Raw genomic sequence first — 16,385 nt, 5'->3', positions numbered from 1 at the left:
CTCTTCCGTGGGTCGATAGGTCTGGAGAGATGCCAGGGGAGCAGTTTATGCTGCGCATTTGCTGGTCCTGTTCTTCCAGATGTATCAACACAGCTGTTTACAGAACCTTCCTTGCTGGTTACTGTTTCTCAGAAGCGTCGAGTCGGTTACCCGCACTCTCATTCCTGCTCCTGGTAGCTGTGGCGTTGAACATGCCTGCTCTGTTAGAGTTTGAGCCTGGGTGCTTCTGGCCAAAGCTGGCTTTACCCCAACCGGAAGCCATTTCAGTATCTAGCAGAGTTAAGAAGTGGCTGTTTTCTAGGTCACACGTCTTTGCTGCATAAAGTGAAATTTCATCTTTTTCCAGGAAGTAATCACAAATGAGCATGTGGTCGCTATGATGAAAGCAGCCATCAGTGAGACGGAAGATATGCCGATGTTTGTGAGTAGTTGATTGTTTCTCTAATGCTGTGGAGCAGAGCTACTGTAAATGGGCAAGTGCAGGAGGTTTCTCGGGAGTTTGTAAATAGCTTGATAGTGGGGGTAGAGTTAGCGTTTCAGAACCCAAGATTCACATGATAATTTCTATTGACTGTTTTCTTCTCATTTTCCCTGCCTCAGGAGCCCAAAATGACACGCTCTAAACTGAAGGAAGTGGTGGAAAAAGGAGTGGTGGGTGTTCTGTTTTTGTGTTTGTTTTTTTTCCTTTAGTTTGGTAAATAAGGTCTAATTCTAGGTTATTTGCAGGGGGAAAAAAAAATAGGAAAGAATTACCATGGTCTGGGTTTGCCTCCTTCCGAGAAATAGCTGTAAAAGATAAGTGGAGACAACATTCAGAGTCCTTATCATCGTTTATTTCCGTTGACGTGGAAGTACTGCTGTTTGGGGCCTACTCGGTAGACAACCATTAGCACGGCTGGAAGCACTGAGCAGGGGCAGCCTTTCTATTCATGGGGCACGTGGCAAAGGGTTGAGAGTATTTTTCCAGGTGTGTCCCAGGGAGCACTGCGTCGGGTCACCCTGCTGTGGGGTCCCTCACGAGTGCTTACTGAAAATGCATGTTCCGTGGCTCACCTCAGACCTGGAATAGGGACCCAGGAGCAGGGCCTGGGAATAAGCATTATTGGAAACAGCAGTTGGTTGTTCTGCACACACCAAGGAATGAGAGCCGCTCGAAGGCTTCTGGAGGATTCTGGCACAGATGCCGGGACCCATTTATTTCCTGCTCAACAAGCATCTGTCCAGTGCTCAGCGTCTGTAACAGGCAGGTGATGGTCCTGTGGCGGTCCGTTTTGTGTCTGATAGGATGATTTGCCTAATGGACCCAAAACGCATGTTGTTGTTTTTGTCCTTTCGTCCGGGTCTCTTCTTCGCAGCCCCGTAGACGAAATAAGTCTGCTCCTCTTCCACGTGACCTTTCCTCTGGTAGGAGAAAACTAGTACATCTTTCTGTAATATTCTTTTGTTGCTAAATGTCCCCCAATTTTTTTTATCGGTCTTCATGTGACAAGACTTTGAGTACATTTACCAATCTGATCCTTTTCTCCCGAATGTGCCTGCTTTGTCCATATCCTTTGAAAAGTGTGCCTGACATGGAATTCCTGCCACAGATGTGGTTTTACTGTATGGAATGAAGTTAAGGATCCCTTCAGTGTCCCACACACCGTATTTCTCTCAGTGCAGCCTAGGACTGCATTGGCTTTTTCTGACAGCCACATCGTATTCTTTTGTCTAGTGGGCTAAGCCTGGTTGCGTAAAGTTAAATTTCATCTTTCTCCAGGAATTACATAATCATCACAAATGCGCATATGTGGTAGCTATGATGAAAGCAGCCATCAGTGAGACGGAGTTGTATGAAGTCTCCTGACACACAGAGTATAAGTAACGTAATTCCATATTTGATCTGGAAACAGAGAGATCCTGATCAGGCTCTGGATTGTATTTACCAACCATGAATAAATGCAGAGATGTTGGACAAGCCAAGACTGCAGTTTACGTGGGAGAGCAGGGATTAAAGTCCGAGGCTCTTGCTTTGTTCATGCTCAGTAAGCTGACTTTAGCACACTCCCAGACGCTGCTCGCTTTCCTGGTGGATTTGGCGGTAGGGAACCGAATTGGTTCAGACACAAGCATGGGAAGAGGTGTGGACCTATATTAATTACACCATTCCCTTCATCCTGTATTGGGCCACCTGAGGTAAGTGGCCGGAACATGGCAGGGCGAAGGACATGTGGCGAGCCTAAGGCTCCTTGTGGAGACAGAACCCAGTGGCCTGTTGGATTTTATTCATAACATGATTCATTGGGTCACCTTAAATGATCAAGAAATTATACACTCCAGGGGCATTTTTTGTCAACAGCATGTAAGAGCCTTAAAAAAATTCTTTAAAAACATCTCGCCCCAACTCTGTTATTTTATTATTTATTTACTATTTTTTAAAAAAAGATTTTATTTATTTATTTGACAGAGAGCACATGTGCAGCAGAGGGAGAGGGAGAAGCAGGCTCCTCTCAGAACAGGGAGCCCAGCACAGGGCTGGATCCCAGGATCCTGGGATCATGACCTGAGCTGAATTCAGATGCTTAACGGACTGAGTCACCCAGGCGCCCCCAACTCTGTTATTTTAAAACATATAAGAAGTTGATGTAATTTTATAGTGAATCTATGTTCCATTTAGATTTTTTTTTTAAAGATTTTATTTATTTGAGAGAGAGAATGAGAAATAGCACGAGAGGGAAGAGGGTCAGAGGGAAGAGGGTCAGAGGGAGAAGCAGACCCCCCGCTGAGCAGGGAGCCCGATGCAGGACTTGATCCCGGGACTCCAGGATCATGACCTCAACCGAAGGCAGTCGCTTAACTAACTGAGCCACCCAGGTGCCCCTATATTCCATTTAGATTTAACAGTGGTAAAATTTTGCCATATTTGCTTTGTATCTCTATATCTATCCCTTGTTTTTTTTTTTTTAAAGATTTTATTTATTTGGCAGAGAGAGAGACAGTGAGAGCAGGAACACAAGCAGGGGGAGTGGGAGAGGAAGAAGCAGTCTTCCCGCGGAGCAGGGAGCCCGATGCGGGGCTCCATCCCAGGACCCTGGGATCATGATCTGAGCCAAAGGCAGACACTTAACAACTGAGCCACCCAGGCGCCCCATCCCTTGTTTTTTTCCTGTACTATTTGAAAATAAGTTGGGGACAACTCGATACTTCACCCCTAAATCCTTCTATAAGAACTGGTCATGGCTGGCTGTCAGCATGCATACTTACGGTGGACTTACGTAATGGATTAAAAAAATACTGATGCCCAAAAGGTACGATTACCTATAATATCTTAGGTGTGTGACTATTAGAGTTTCAAATTCATTGTTCCATGTGAGCACAAGTTGTGATATGAAGTAGGCAAGACAGGGCCACCTGGCTGGCTCAGTTGGTAGAGCGTGTGACTCTTGATGTCGGGGCTGTGAGTTCGAGCCCCATGGTGGGGGTAGAGTTTACTTAAAAAAATAATAATAAAGTAGGTAAGACAGATACTTTCCCTATTTATAGATAACACAGAGTCTTAACTGGCTTTAAGGCAGAAATGCTAATGATGGAAATAGATTCTTCTCTCCTTTTCTTCTGGCAAATTCTGACAGATATTTCAGAGTGTCCCCTCAGGGATAATTAATAGCCCTCCATCACTGCAGCTGCATGTTAGGTTCATGGCTCTTGTGATGGTGAAGAGGAAGTAAAAATGAAAACCCGTCTATTTCAGTTAAGAGAACATAATTGTTTATATTCTTTCTTGGTAGGTAATTCCAACATGGAATATTTCACCGATTAAGAAGGCCAACGAAATTAAGGTAAACTTGGAAGAGGTAATTCTTATTCTTTTCCAGAAAGACTTCATCAGTTTTGAAACCTATACCTCCTTTCTATTTGTTAATTTTGGGGGGATCTGTCTTCTTGTTTTAATTTGATCTTTGTTTTTTTCCTTTCCATTCCTCTTAGGTTTGACTCTCATGTTAGAGATCTCTTTAAGCCCTGCCTCTTACTACTTGCTTTAGCTGCTCATTGTGCTCTTAGGATTTATTTCTTCTTGCTCTGCTTTGTTCCTCTTATTTTCCAAATACATACGGTTGTGTTTCCTGTTACTTCATTTCTTTCTGTAACTTACTTACGTAGCCCCCCCAGTTTGTGGATATCCACCTGGAAGACGACGACTCCTCAGATGAGGAGTACCAGCCAGACGACGAAGAGGAAGACGAGACGGCTGAAGAGGTCAGTGGCCCCCTTGTGAGTGTTAGTCGCCAGTATGGAAGAACTGGGTTCCGTGAGCCTTCCACAGTGTTGTCACCTCTTCCGTAGGCAGAATCAGGACACAGTTCTTCCTGCTCACTTCCTTGCATAAAACCAGGATTGAGAGCTGTTTTCTCCTCTTCAGAATCCCTTAATGTTTTCATGTTTTATATTATGAAATAGAACGCACGTGTAACACACAGAATAAAAACTCAAAAATACAGCTTAAATCATTATAAGGCCGATGGTCATGAAGCATCCTCCAAAGTCCTTAAACGCCGTGTGGCCAGCACACCCCTGTGTTCTTTTCTTTATAGTCTGTCACCTGCATATGCAGCATGACACAGCCTCGTCCTCTGTTGTACTGGTTCTGGACCTTACATAATGGACAGTTCGTCTGGCTTTTTTGTTTTCTTTGTTTCATCGTTAATCCTTTGTGGTTCGTCGATACTGTTCATCGATACTCTGTTTCTTAGTGTATTTGACTTGTTGGTGAAAAGATTTTAAACCATTGTCTTGCACTTCTGATGACGAGGACAATCTGATCTCTGTGCTCACCTCAGAATATTCAACTTCTATTTAATGTTTTATTTTCTCTTATTTTGACTAAATTGGTTCATTTTCTTGAGGTATTTCAGACTCAGTGGGGATGAGGCAGGGGCAGAAATGGAAACCTGAACTGGATTTGTGTTTTAGAGTTTGTTGGAAAGTGATGTTGAGAGCACCGCTTCGTCTCCACGGGGGGCGAAGAAGTCCAGGTTGAGGCAGTCTTCGGAGATGACCGAGACCGATGAGGAGGGCGGCCTGCTGTCAGAGGTGAGTCTGCTTCGTGCAGAGGGGAGCGGGGAGAGGTGACTGCAGTAGTCTGGCCATGCGTGGTGATGCCAAGCTGTCACCTTTCCCGAACAGGATTCAAGATCACTATTAATGCCCAAACCTTCCTGGTCCCTGTGGCTGGTTACAGCTGTTCAGGTGTCAGAGTCCGTTAAGTTGGGGCGCCTAGTGGCGCAGTCGGTAAAGTGTCTGACTCTTGGTTTCAGCTCGAGTCGTGATCTCGGGGTCGTGAGATCGAGGCTGTGTCAGGCTCTGTGCTCAGCACCAAGCCTGCTTGAGATTCTCTCTCTCCCCCTCTGCCCCTCACCCCACTTGTGCACGTGCTTGCTCTCAATAAGTAAATAAATTAAATTAAAAAAAAAAAAACCCAAAACAAAACAAAGTCCTTTAAGTGAGTGAATGATTGACAGGAAAAGTGGGACTCCTCAGAGGGAGAGCGCTTTTCTGAGTTCTTATTGAGGGGCCAACTACGAGTGATGAGTGGTTTCTTTTCTACCTTTGTCTTTCTTATATTGTCCTGACGCCATTTTTCTTAGATTTCCCACTCTTGGTAACCCAAGTAGCATCCTATTGGCTACACTGGAAATAAGATGGAACCTAATTAGATGAATATATTTGACAGTGCATCTTGTTTTCTTGGAGCTCTGTCTGGATGGGAAGATGAAGATCCCTGGTGTAGGAAAGTTGTGCTCCCCTCCCCTGGCTTTTTTTTTTTTCCCCTTTTTTTTTCCTTCCTTCTCTTTCTCCTCTCCTCCCTCCCTCCCTTTCATTTTTTAACATAGTTGCCTCTTTTAATCAGGCTGAGAAAGTCACCACACCTGCCGTCAGGCACATCAGCGCTGAGGTAGTGCCCATGGGGCCCCCGCCCCCCCCAAAGCCCAAGCAGACCAGGGACAGTACTTTCATGGAGAAGTTGCATGCAGTCGATGAGGAGCTGGCTTCCAGTCCTGTCTGCATGGACTCTTTCCAGGTAAACTGTATAACAATCACTGCGAAAGTCAAATGGAGGAATGTCGTTGTTACTCAGGCTAGGAAGGGAGACGGGAAGATACTAAATTCTGGTAAATAAGTAAGAGTCGTGGAAGTGCAGGTCTTTGATACTCTGGTTCGTGCTGCTTTATTTTGAGAATTGCAGCTCCTGGGGAAGGAGTAAGGTACATGATGGACAGCATTTTAAATGTGGAACACGGACACAGCCTTCCACCGGATCCCCCAGATTGTGGCCTTTAGCACAGCTGCTTTATCACTCCTGCCCGCTCCCTCTCTCTGTACACGTACTTGGTTACCTGAATCACTCTACAGTATGTTGCAGGCATGATGCTCTTTGACCTCTAAACACTTTAGCATTTATTTTCTAAAAATGAGGACATTCAGTTATGAAAAGAAGTCATATTATCTAATCTAGTCAAGTCCTTTTTTAGATTTTTACCAGTTGTCCCAATAGGGCCCTTTCTAGAAAAAGAAACATTTTCCCCTGATGCAGGACCCAGTCCAGGACCACACGTAGGGTCTTGTCTCCTGGCATGTTTTATTTTTTGTTTGTTTGCTTTTAAGTAATCTCTGCGCTCAGCGCAGGGCTTGAACTCATGACGCCGAGATCAGGAGTCGCACGCTCTCCTGAGGGGGCGGGCCACGTGCCCCTGTAGCATCAGTATTTGTCTTTCATAACCTGGACATTTTTGACCTGTATAGACTATTACTTTACAGAATGCTCCTCAACTTAGATTTTTCTGATATTTCCCCATAATTAGAGATGCAGGTTATGCACTTTTGGCACAAACGCCACAGGATCGACGTGTCCTTCCCAGTGCATCATGTCAGGAGGCGTGTGAATTGGGGTCACAGGGTTATGCTGATGTCTACTTGATTTCCTCAGTATAAAGCTATTTTTCCATTGTTAAATTTACTAATATGTATCTTAAGGGGATATCCTTTGAGGCCAAACATGTTTTTGCCCAGTAATATGAGCATCCATTGCTTATTCTTGCTTGAAAAGTCACGACTCTGGTCACTGTCAGTTGATGACTTTCTAAGTCCCACCATTTAGCCAGTTTGTTTGAATGTTTTGGGTTTTCTCCACCAGTCTCATAGGTTAATGAACAATATGTCTGTCCGAAAATTTCAAAAGAGAGTATTGAGTGGAATGCCCCTGAAAGGGCCATTTAATCTAATCACCCTGCTCTGCAGTGAATAAATCGTGTGAGGGGGGTAATAGTGTTTTGTATGACCATTTATTCATACACATATTGAATGCTGGAAGTTGGGGAATAGCAAGGTACAAGACAGAAAGGTCTTTCCTGTTGGAGAGAGAGATGCCATAAACAAGTGATTTCAAGTAGTGGTGAGTGCTATGAACTAAATAAAAGTGGAGAAGTCAGGTAAGCCCCCCAGAGTGCTTCCATTGGGTCACCAGAAGCGGCCTCCGTGGGCGCCCGGCTGGCTCAGTCAGTGGGGCACCTGACTCTTGGTCTTGGGGTTGTGAGTTTGAGCCCCATGTTGGTTGTAGAAATTATTTAAAAATAAAATCTTAAAACAACAACAAAAAAGGTCTCCTTGAGGAGGTGACATTTGAGCTGAGATCTGAATTAGAAGGAGCCGTGTAGACCCATGGTCTGGGGAAAAGTGTCCCGTACGGAGGAAGCAGCACATTCACAGTCCCCGAGGTGGGAACAGCTTTGACTTGTGTAAGAGACAGAAACGAGCTGAAGCCCGGGGACCACGGAGAAAAGAGTAGGGGTGAGGACAAAGAGCTGGGCAGGAGCTAGGTCATGAGGGTCTTAGAAACGTGATAAGGAGTTTAGATTTTATTTTCACATTTGAAAATCTTCGTGTGATATTTTCTGATTGGTGTTAAACACTTCCCTTTGGTTAAGGTGTGGGCAGCACGCTGTAGGAGAGTGAGGGAGAAACAGTCATCCAGGGAGGACGTCCTGAAGTCCCTATCCAAATCCCAGCTGCTGCTTTTTTTTGGGGGGGGGGGGGGGCAGAAATTGATAGGCTTACCCTGAAATTCACATGGAAATGCAAGGGACCCAGAATAGCTAAAACAATCTTGAAAAAACAAGTTGGAGGTCTATGCTTCCTGATTTCAAAACTTATTACAAAGCTACAGTAATCAGTCAACACAGGTTGGTACTGGCATAAGAACAGTCCTATGGATCAATGGAATCGAATTGAGAGTCCAGAAGTGGATCCTTACATTTGTGGTCAACTGATTTTTGACAAGGATGTCAAGACCGATAGTGGTGCCAGAGTAGTCTTTCCGAGCAGATGGTGCTGGGACAACTGGAACTCCACATGCAAAAGTATGCCATACCCTTCCCTCACACCAGATACAGAACTTAATGCTAAATAGATCATTGACCTAAATATGAGAGCTAAAATTATAAAACTCTTAGAGGAAAACATAGGAGGAACGGGCCTTGTATCCATAATGTATAATGAGCTCTTAGAACCCAACAATGAAAAGACAACCCAATTCAAAAATGAGCAAAGGCTATGAATAGATCGTCCTCTGAAGAAGACATACACATGGCCATGAAGCACGTGAAAGATGCTCAACATCATTAGTCATTAGGAAATTGCAAACGAAGAGTACAAGACACCACTTCCCATCCACCAGGCTGTAATAGAAAGGACGGACAGTAGCGAGTATTGCCAGGGATGTGGAGGAGTGTAGAACCCTCACACGCTGCTGGGGGGAACGTGAAATGTGCAGCCACTTGGGAAGATGGTTCAGTGGGTCCTCAGAAAGTTAAACATAGTTACTGTATGGCTCCAGGAGAACTAAAAACATGTATCTAAGTAAAAACAAGTACACAAATGTTCTTATTGGCATTACTCATAATAAACTTTCCCGAAGTGGAAACAACACAGGTTGCCCTCAGCTGATAAATGGACACACTGAGGTGTAGATGGGGTATCGTTAACGCAGTGAGAAGGAATGAGGCACTGACGCACGCCACACGTGGATGAACTCTGAAAACGTCATGCTAAGTAAATAGCCAGAGACAAAAGGCCACATACTGTAGGATTCCACATATGTATCATGTCCAGCCTAAGCAAATCTGCAGACACAAAGTAGATGAGTGGTTGTCAGGGATGGGGAGCAGGGGAGAATGGGGAACGCCTACCAATAGGATTGGGGTTTCTGTTAGGGGTGCAGAAAATGTTCTGGGGCTAGATACTGGTGATGGCCCCACAGTTCTGTGAATACAGTAAAATGCACTCAGTTACACACTTCTAAAGGATGAATATTATGGTTTGTAAATTGTATCTTAGTAAAGCTGCTATAAATGTTTCTGAAATGTTGGTTTTAAAACTGACGTCACTGTCCTTAAAGTTTCTCAAAGAATAAGAAACCCAAGTTGTGTGGGGAAGAGACCTTGTGATTTAAGGCAGGAAGAGAAGGGTGCAGGTCCAAGGAGGTCTGAGGAGGTCTGGAGGGTCGGGGGGTACCAGGCGCTGAGTGACTCGTGTTATCCCTTCTCTGTCGGCAAGCCCATGGACGACAGCCTCATTGCCTTCCGCACCCGCTCCAAGATGCCCCTGAAAGACATCCCCCTGGGGCAGCTAGAGGCGGCGCTCCGGGCTCCGGACATCACCCCAGACATGTATGACCCCAATACGGCGGACGACGAGGACTGGAAGGTGTGGCTGGGGGGGCTCATGAACGATGATGTGGGAAACGAGGGTAAGTGGGGTCCTTGGCATTTTCTACCTACTCTGTCCGTTACCTCGGTGCTAAAATTTTCATTGGTTAGAAGCTTAAAGGAAGGGGGTGTTTTTGGTTAACTGAAATTAATTGTATGTCACTCAGAATTTACTGTCAGTCAGTAGTTAAGGCCCCCTTTTTGGGGGAAGAATCTTTGAGGACAGTTGGCACGTGTTATACTGGCTTCCGGCGTGTGAGCCCTGGCAAGTCTGCCCGTGGGGCTGCGTGCTCCCACAGGCGCAGCTGCTTGGGCACGTCGCTGGGGCGGTACCACCGCCTCTCCTCACGGGCTGCTGGGTACGACCTCTGGGGGCATCTTTGGAGTGCGAAGAACCGTCCCCTGAACCGTACATGCAGAAATAATTTTATATATGATTTCATGGGAGTGCAGTGACTCACTGGAAGACTTGTGTTGGTGAAGGGTCGTCATGACACACGTGGAAGAGCCTTAGCTGCCACCGTGCTGAACGAAAGCCGTGCGAAGTGGACTTCGGGGAGGGCAGGAGCACCTGCCGTAACAGGGCCTCCTTCCATCTCTAGAGCTGGCGACTCTGCTCCTTTTTGTCCCTCGGTTCCATCCTCCGCCCTGTTTTTTCCTGTCGTCATAAGCACACCGTTTATGTCCCGCTTTGTCTCCACATCAGAAGGACTCTGTGCTGTAGGCTCCACTTTGAAAAACCCAGAGGAACAGCTCAGATTGGCTTGGTTTGGTCACAGGCCCCCTGCCTTGGTGCTGCATGGTGTTATCGGGAGACTCTGTCGGCCTGGGGTCCTGTGATTGGCAGCACCCGCGGGAATAGTGCAGTTGGAGTAGGCAGTTACCCAGAAGCCACGGTAATATTTCCAGAAACGGGGAAGGAGCTTTGCTCAGACAGAAGCAGAATGGACTACTCCCTACTGCAACCCTTATGGTTTTAGACTGCAGCTAAAACTCAGTATGTTAATCTAGTGAAAGAAACCTATGAAAGTTGTCTTTGGGGGATCTTGTGTGTATTATAATGGAAATCAGGCATGATTGCTCATTTTGTGCCATAAACTTCTGTAGTTCACAAGACGTAAGAGATTGTCTTAGTTTATAGTGATTCCAGATGGTATTACATTCTTTTGATGGAATCGGGGAAATTTTGTTCCTGTTGTTTCTTTTTGACTTTTCAGTGGAGAGTGAACCAGAATATTCTTTTTAGCTGTGTTGTGGAAGACTCACACTTTTTAAAAAAAATCTAATTACATACAAGCAGAGCACATCTTTATTCTTTTCCCTATCTTCTAAGAACAGCTACATAAGATTTGTGTGTTGAAAGAGTAATGCTTTAAGATATTTAAGAGAAGGTATAGTTTCGATGGAAATAGACTGAATAAATATTTGTGCAGGTCAGGCTAGGAGTAAGTCAGCATAAGTGAATGAAAGAGAGTAAGTCCTTGAATATACCTTTGGAGCTATTCATTATATGATCCGTGGCTTGTCAAGTGTTTGTTACTCTCCTTTTACGAGACATTGTGCTAAGATCATGAGAGAGAAAGGAGCATAATCATTATGTCAGACATTAAAACACCCGTGAATGCTGCCCGGTCCATTGTTAGATGCACAATACATTTCAGATGAATGGAGTTGATATAAACTTAGATATGCCATAAAAGTGGCATAAATGCTGTTCCAAGGTTTTCTAAAAGGGAGATAGCATTCTTGTTTAGGATGGCTCAGAGACCGCTCCATGAAAGAGGTGGAAACTGAGCTGGGCCTTTGAAGGCTGTTTCACAGCAGTGCTGGTGAGGTGAGGAGGTGATAGGAGAGCACATGTCCTCCGAGGAGTCTTCTAGTCTCTGCATTGTAACTGCGGGAACAATGCCGGCTTGGCGGGAAGAAATCAAATACTGTGTGAAGAAAACTGTGAACCCCCCTCCCCGTGATGACAGTTTCATGATCCAGAGGGATCACAGATTTTTTTCATGGATTTTTTTTTTCGGGATTTATACATCTCTTGTTGTTTGTTTATTGACATTACCTTTCTCTACCAACCCACCCCAGGTTCCATGACACCAAGGCTCACAGTCTCTGCAGAAGGGCAAGAACAGGGACAAATGTAGTTCTATCCATTTCATAGAAATCTCCGAGAATTTTGTCACGTTGCCCCGTGTTGCAGAATCTGTTTGTTAATGCTTCTAGGATTTGAGCCCAGTTTAATGTTCTAGGAAGGTGTCCATTGAAGGAAGGCTCAGGGATAGAAGCATTTGTTAAATGGATATGACTCTTCCCCTTTTGTCTTTAGGCCTAAGCTAAGATACAATATGGACGGGAACTAAGGCAGGTCCTATGGCTTTATCCGTGGTGGCAGCTCATGCCCTGATTTCCCGGATTTCCATCAGCGTGGCTGGAGGAGCTGAGGTGGTGGCTGTTGAGGAGGGAAGGCCAGGCAGGGCCTCGGGTGTCAGGAGTTTGGGAGCCCAAGGCTGTGCCACTCCTGGTTTCATCCCTAGAACCTGAATCAGAGTCAAGGAGTGTGATGGTGTGCGTGCGGCTTGTGTTAGTTAACAATACAGATTCCAGGCCTCACCTGTCACTGAGGCAGAATCTTCAGTGGGTATGGTCTAGGGATGTAATTCTTTTTTTTTGAAAGATTTTATTTATTTATTTGAGAGAGAGAATGAGAGAGAGAGCACATGAGAAGAGGGAGGGTCAGAGGGAGAAGCAGACTCCCTGCCGAGCAGGGAGCCCGATGCGGGACTCGATCCAGGGACTCCAGGATCATGACCTGAGCCGAAGGCAGTCGCTTAACCGACTGAGCCACCCAGGCGCCCTGAGTGTTTTTTTTTTTTTTTTAAAGATTTTATTTATTTATTTGAGAGAGAGAGAATGAGAGAGAGCCCATGAGAGTGGGGAGGGTCAGAGGGAGAAGCAGGCTCCTCACTGAGCAGGGAGCCCAATGTGGGACTCGATCCAGGGACTCCAGGATCATGACCTGAGCCGAAGGCAGCCGCTCAACCAACTGAGCCACTCAGGCGCCCTAGGGATGTAATTCTTATGCATCCTAAATATTGGAAACTGCTGGTCTGGGAGGCATGAGCGTGTGTGATCAGGGTGGACCGAGAAAGTGGAATAATGGGTAGTGGGGAGGGTGACAGTTCTCTTTAAAACTCTGTATTGTTGTTGTTTACATGTTCGGACAGATTAATAAAAGAGAACACAAAGCCAGTGAGTAGGGCAGGTGTGGACCTTCCGATCTACTGGCTTAACTTCCTGAGTGCCGACAGACAGGGAATGGTGCTAGACAGAGATCCCAGAGCCACACGCCAGCCGCATGCTAGTCTCTTTTGTAGCATCACGTGGCTATTCTCGCATGTTCCTCCTACCATCTGGTCTGCACAGTATTAAAAATGAGAATCTCACTTGCCAAAAATAATTGAGAGGCTTCACTGTAGGCGCACAGCAAACTGAGATCAGCTGGGTGGATGCCGACCTTGTTAATCGGTCAAGAGTAAGAGGACAGATACCACCACCAAGGAGTTCAAAGCTAAGAACTCAGAAGAAACCTTCCTGAATGACTTTCTAACGTGTGCGGCGAATGGGTGCTCTGAGAGTAAGGGCCAGCCCACTTGTGTGGCATGGGCAGAAGCTGCCCTGTTGCGGTTCTTGCACACGAACAGGTGGGGCTCCAGACCCGTGCACGCGCCCCAGGGGTTGGAGTTTTTCCTGGAGTGTTCGTCCGTCCTTCGGCGTGTTTGTACAGAGCCTGCCCTGAAGACACTGACGTTGAAAGTACTGTAGAGATGGGGAGGACAGGATTCCATTCGTAAGGGTTTGAAGAATTTTTATCGGAAACTTAAATGCACAAATGGATGAAAAAGACTGACATTTAAATAGCTACATTATAAATAATGTAAATTAATATATTATAACCTGGGTATAAATGTGGAGTGAAAAACATCAGGTTAGATTGGGGCTAATCAGTACAGATTTCCCAGTGATTATGAATCAGAATTGTGTGTATATATTTTTATTTTTAATGAAGGATACTCATTTATTACAAAAAATGAAAATATTATGGAAGGGTACAGAGAGGAAAATATTCATCTTAATGCTTTGTAGTTATTTTCTGTATATTCAGTCAAGTACATATTCACCTCAATAATTTTTTTCCATGAAAGGAATCTTTCTGTATGTATTGTTCTGCATCTGCAACTTGCTTCTTTCACTTAACAATAGAATTCAGACAATTTCCCACTGTAACACATAGAGACTACCTCTCCCGTTTAATGGCTACATAATAGTAAGGAATTTAGTTATTTCCATGTGGCAGAATTTTTTTTTTTTTTTTAAGATTTTTATTTATTTGAGAGAGTGAGAGAGCGAGCACAGGCAGAGGGAGAGGCAGACTCCCCGCCAAGCGAGGCGCCTGATGCGTGGCTCGATCCCAGGACCCTGGGATCATGACCCGAGTCGAAGGCAGACACCTAACTGGCTGAGACACCCAGATGTCCCTGTTTTTTGTTCTAATTCAGCTCCTTGGTTGTACTAGCCCCATTCCAAGTTCTCAGGTGCCACCTGTTGCCGGGAGCTGCCGTGACCATGCCAGGCACACGCAGGACATTTCCATCAGCACGGCATGTTCTCCAGACAGCACTTACCTAAAGTTGTGCTGAAACTTGATAATATAAATCACCTGGTAATGTAACAGCCCTGTCGTTCAGTGACTCCTTCACAGTCTTTCTCTAGGAATCATAGCACGGACATTAGAGAAACACCCGTTTCTTCTGTGCCCTAACATAACAAATGTTTATTCTTTTTGTATATTTCTAGTTATTTCTGAGTCTTGTTGTAGGGCTATAACTTCTCATACTGAGGATTATTATGTGTGTTTCTGTTGTGTTGTACTTGGTCCCGCACATTCCCGTTTTACACGTATGTACCGTTCTGTCCTGAGGCGTCAGAGGTAGAGTCACTCCCTAGTCGCTGGGAATTAGGGTCATCTTCTTTCACCATTAGTGCCTTTGTGTACCTAGTTTTACAAGAGTATTACTTTCATGAGGTGCACTAGTGGGATTACTGAGATAAATTATGTGTTCAGTTTTCTGGCTTTTGCTGCATTTTGGCAGATTTAAGTCTTTTTTGAAGGGAGGAAAGAACTTGGCTTACTGGAGAGACTGGGTGGGATGTGTCAGCTATGGGAAATGAGCTGTGCAACACACTCAGGAGAAAAAGAAGGTATTTAAAAACTTTATTGGAACAGATTTTTAGGGTGCTGAAAATTTTCATTTTCATCAGTGATAGGAGTTCAGAGTGGGGAATAAGTGTCTGAAGTATTTTTTTCCTAGATGAGGCCGATGACGATGACGATCCAGAATATAACTTCCTGGAAGACCTTGATGAACCTGACACAGAGGATTTCCGCACTGACCGGGCCGTGAGGATCACCAGTGAGTCTGTTTACTAGGAGTCCGGCTCTTCACTGCTCCGCAGCTGCCTTTGTTTACTTTGTAGATTTTGGAGGGTGGAGTTTGCAGCCCATTCAAGTTGAGACATTTAAGCTTGTACCCATTTATTTCTGTAACTCTTTAAATTTACGTATGTATTTAGGAAGCCTGTGAGTCATTCACTTACACATCCCACAGTTCTGCCCTGAGTCCAGTATCTGGTGGAGGTCGTACCTATGATACCAAAATAAATAAGGCATGGCCTGCACCCCGTAGGACCTCAGCTCAAGTAGGGGATACAAACATGCCAAGTTACAATACAAAGTGATAGGTGCTATAATGGCTTGTATGTAAGGTTCCCAGTGGCCTAAAAGAGGGTGTAGTCTCCTAGTGGATGGTGCACAGTAGGGTAGGTGGGCTGGGGAAGGACTCACATGATGAGATGTTTTATCTCAGTTTTGAAGGAGGAATAAGAAATTTTGGGTGAGGGGCACCTGGCTGGCTCAGTGGTAGACTGTGCGACTCTTGATCTTGGGGTTGCGAGTTCGAGCCCCACGTTGGGTGTAGAGATTACTTAAAAATAAACTCTTTGAAAAAGAAAGAAATTCTGGGTAGATGGAGACGGGTGGATATTGCAAATAGGTAGAAGAGTACCCACCGAGCACGGATGTGTGGAGGAACAGTACTACGCTTGGAAAATGGTGAGTTGCTTGGTTATGGAGTTGTGAGTGTGCAGTGGTAGAAGAGGTAAGCAGTGTTCAGATCCTGGAGAACCGTGAATTTGGGATTTGATCTGTCAAAAGGAGAGCTTAGAGATTTTGACAGGAAATCAGTAGGAACTGATGTGGATTTTAGAAATACTACTTTGATTTAACACCAAGTTAATGTATTAATTTGATGGGTAAAGAGAGCAAGATTGGAGGCATGGAAAACAGTTCAGTGACTTGACTTGGCTCGAGTTATTTGTTTAAAGAATTACTTCATTGGCTATGTTGCCAAAGATAGAAACATATATTTCAGAAAGTATTGATTTTTTATTTTTTAAAGATTTTATTTATCCATCTGAGAGAGCATGCGCATGAGCAGGGGAGAGGGGCAGAGGGAGAGGGACAAGCAGAGCAGGGAACCTGATACAGGACTCGATCCCAGGACCCTGAGATCACGACCTGAGCTG

At 45.0% G+C, this 16,385-nt stretch overlaps 1 protein-coding gene across 4 annotated transcripts in view; it reads left to right on the top strand.

The window, feature by feature from the left end:
* GON4L (gon-4 like) overlaps window positions 1-16,385 on the top strand; it is a 67,607-nt gene that overhangs the window by 26,606 nt on the left and 24,616 nt on the right. For 3 of the 4 annotated variants that reach the window (XM_035009776.1, XM_035009778.1, XM_035009777.1), the window contains exons 5-12: window positions 347-421; window positions 601-651; window positions 3,768-3,818; window positions 4,141-4,236; window positions 4,951-5,070; window positions 5,888-6,058; window positions 9,589-9,781; window positions 15,113-15,214. In XM_035009776.1, coding sequence (XP_034865667.1) covers window positions 347-421; window positions 601-651; window positions 3,768-3,818; window positions 4,141-4,236; window positions 4,951-5,070; window positions 5,888-6,058; window positions 9,589-9,781; window positions 15,113-15,214 — 859 coding nt within the window. Of the gene's footprint in view, window positions 1-346; window positions 422-600; window positions 652-3,767; window positions 3,819-4,140; window positions 4,237-4,950; window positions 5,071-5,887; window positions 6,059-9,588; window positions 9,782-15,112; window positions 15,215-16,385 lie in introns of those variants that run through there. The other variant, XM_035009779.1, reaches the window with a different exon arrangement.

Source organism: Mirounga leonina, unplaced genomic scaffold, assembly GCF_011800145.1.
Source record: "Mirounga leonina isolate KUSES-001 unplaced genomic scaffold, KU_Mleo_1.0 Mir_154, whole genome shotgun sequence".
Classification (NCBI taxonomy): Eukaryota; Metazoa; Chordata; class Mammalia; order Carnivora; family Phocidae; genus Mirounga; species Mirounga leonina.
The sequence above is the reverse complement of the archived record's forward strand: the minus strand, read 5'-3'. Positions and strand labels throughout refer to the sequence as shown.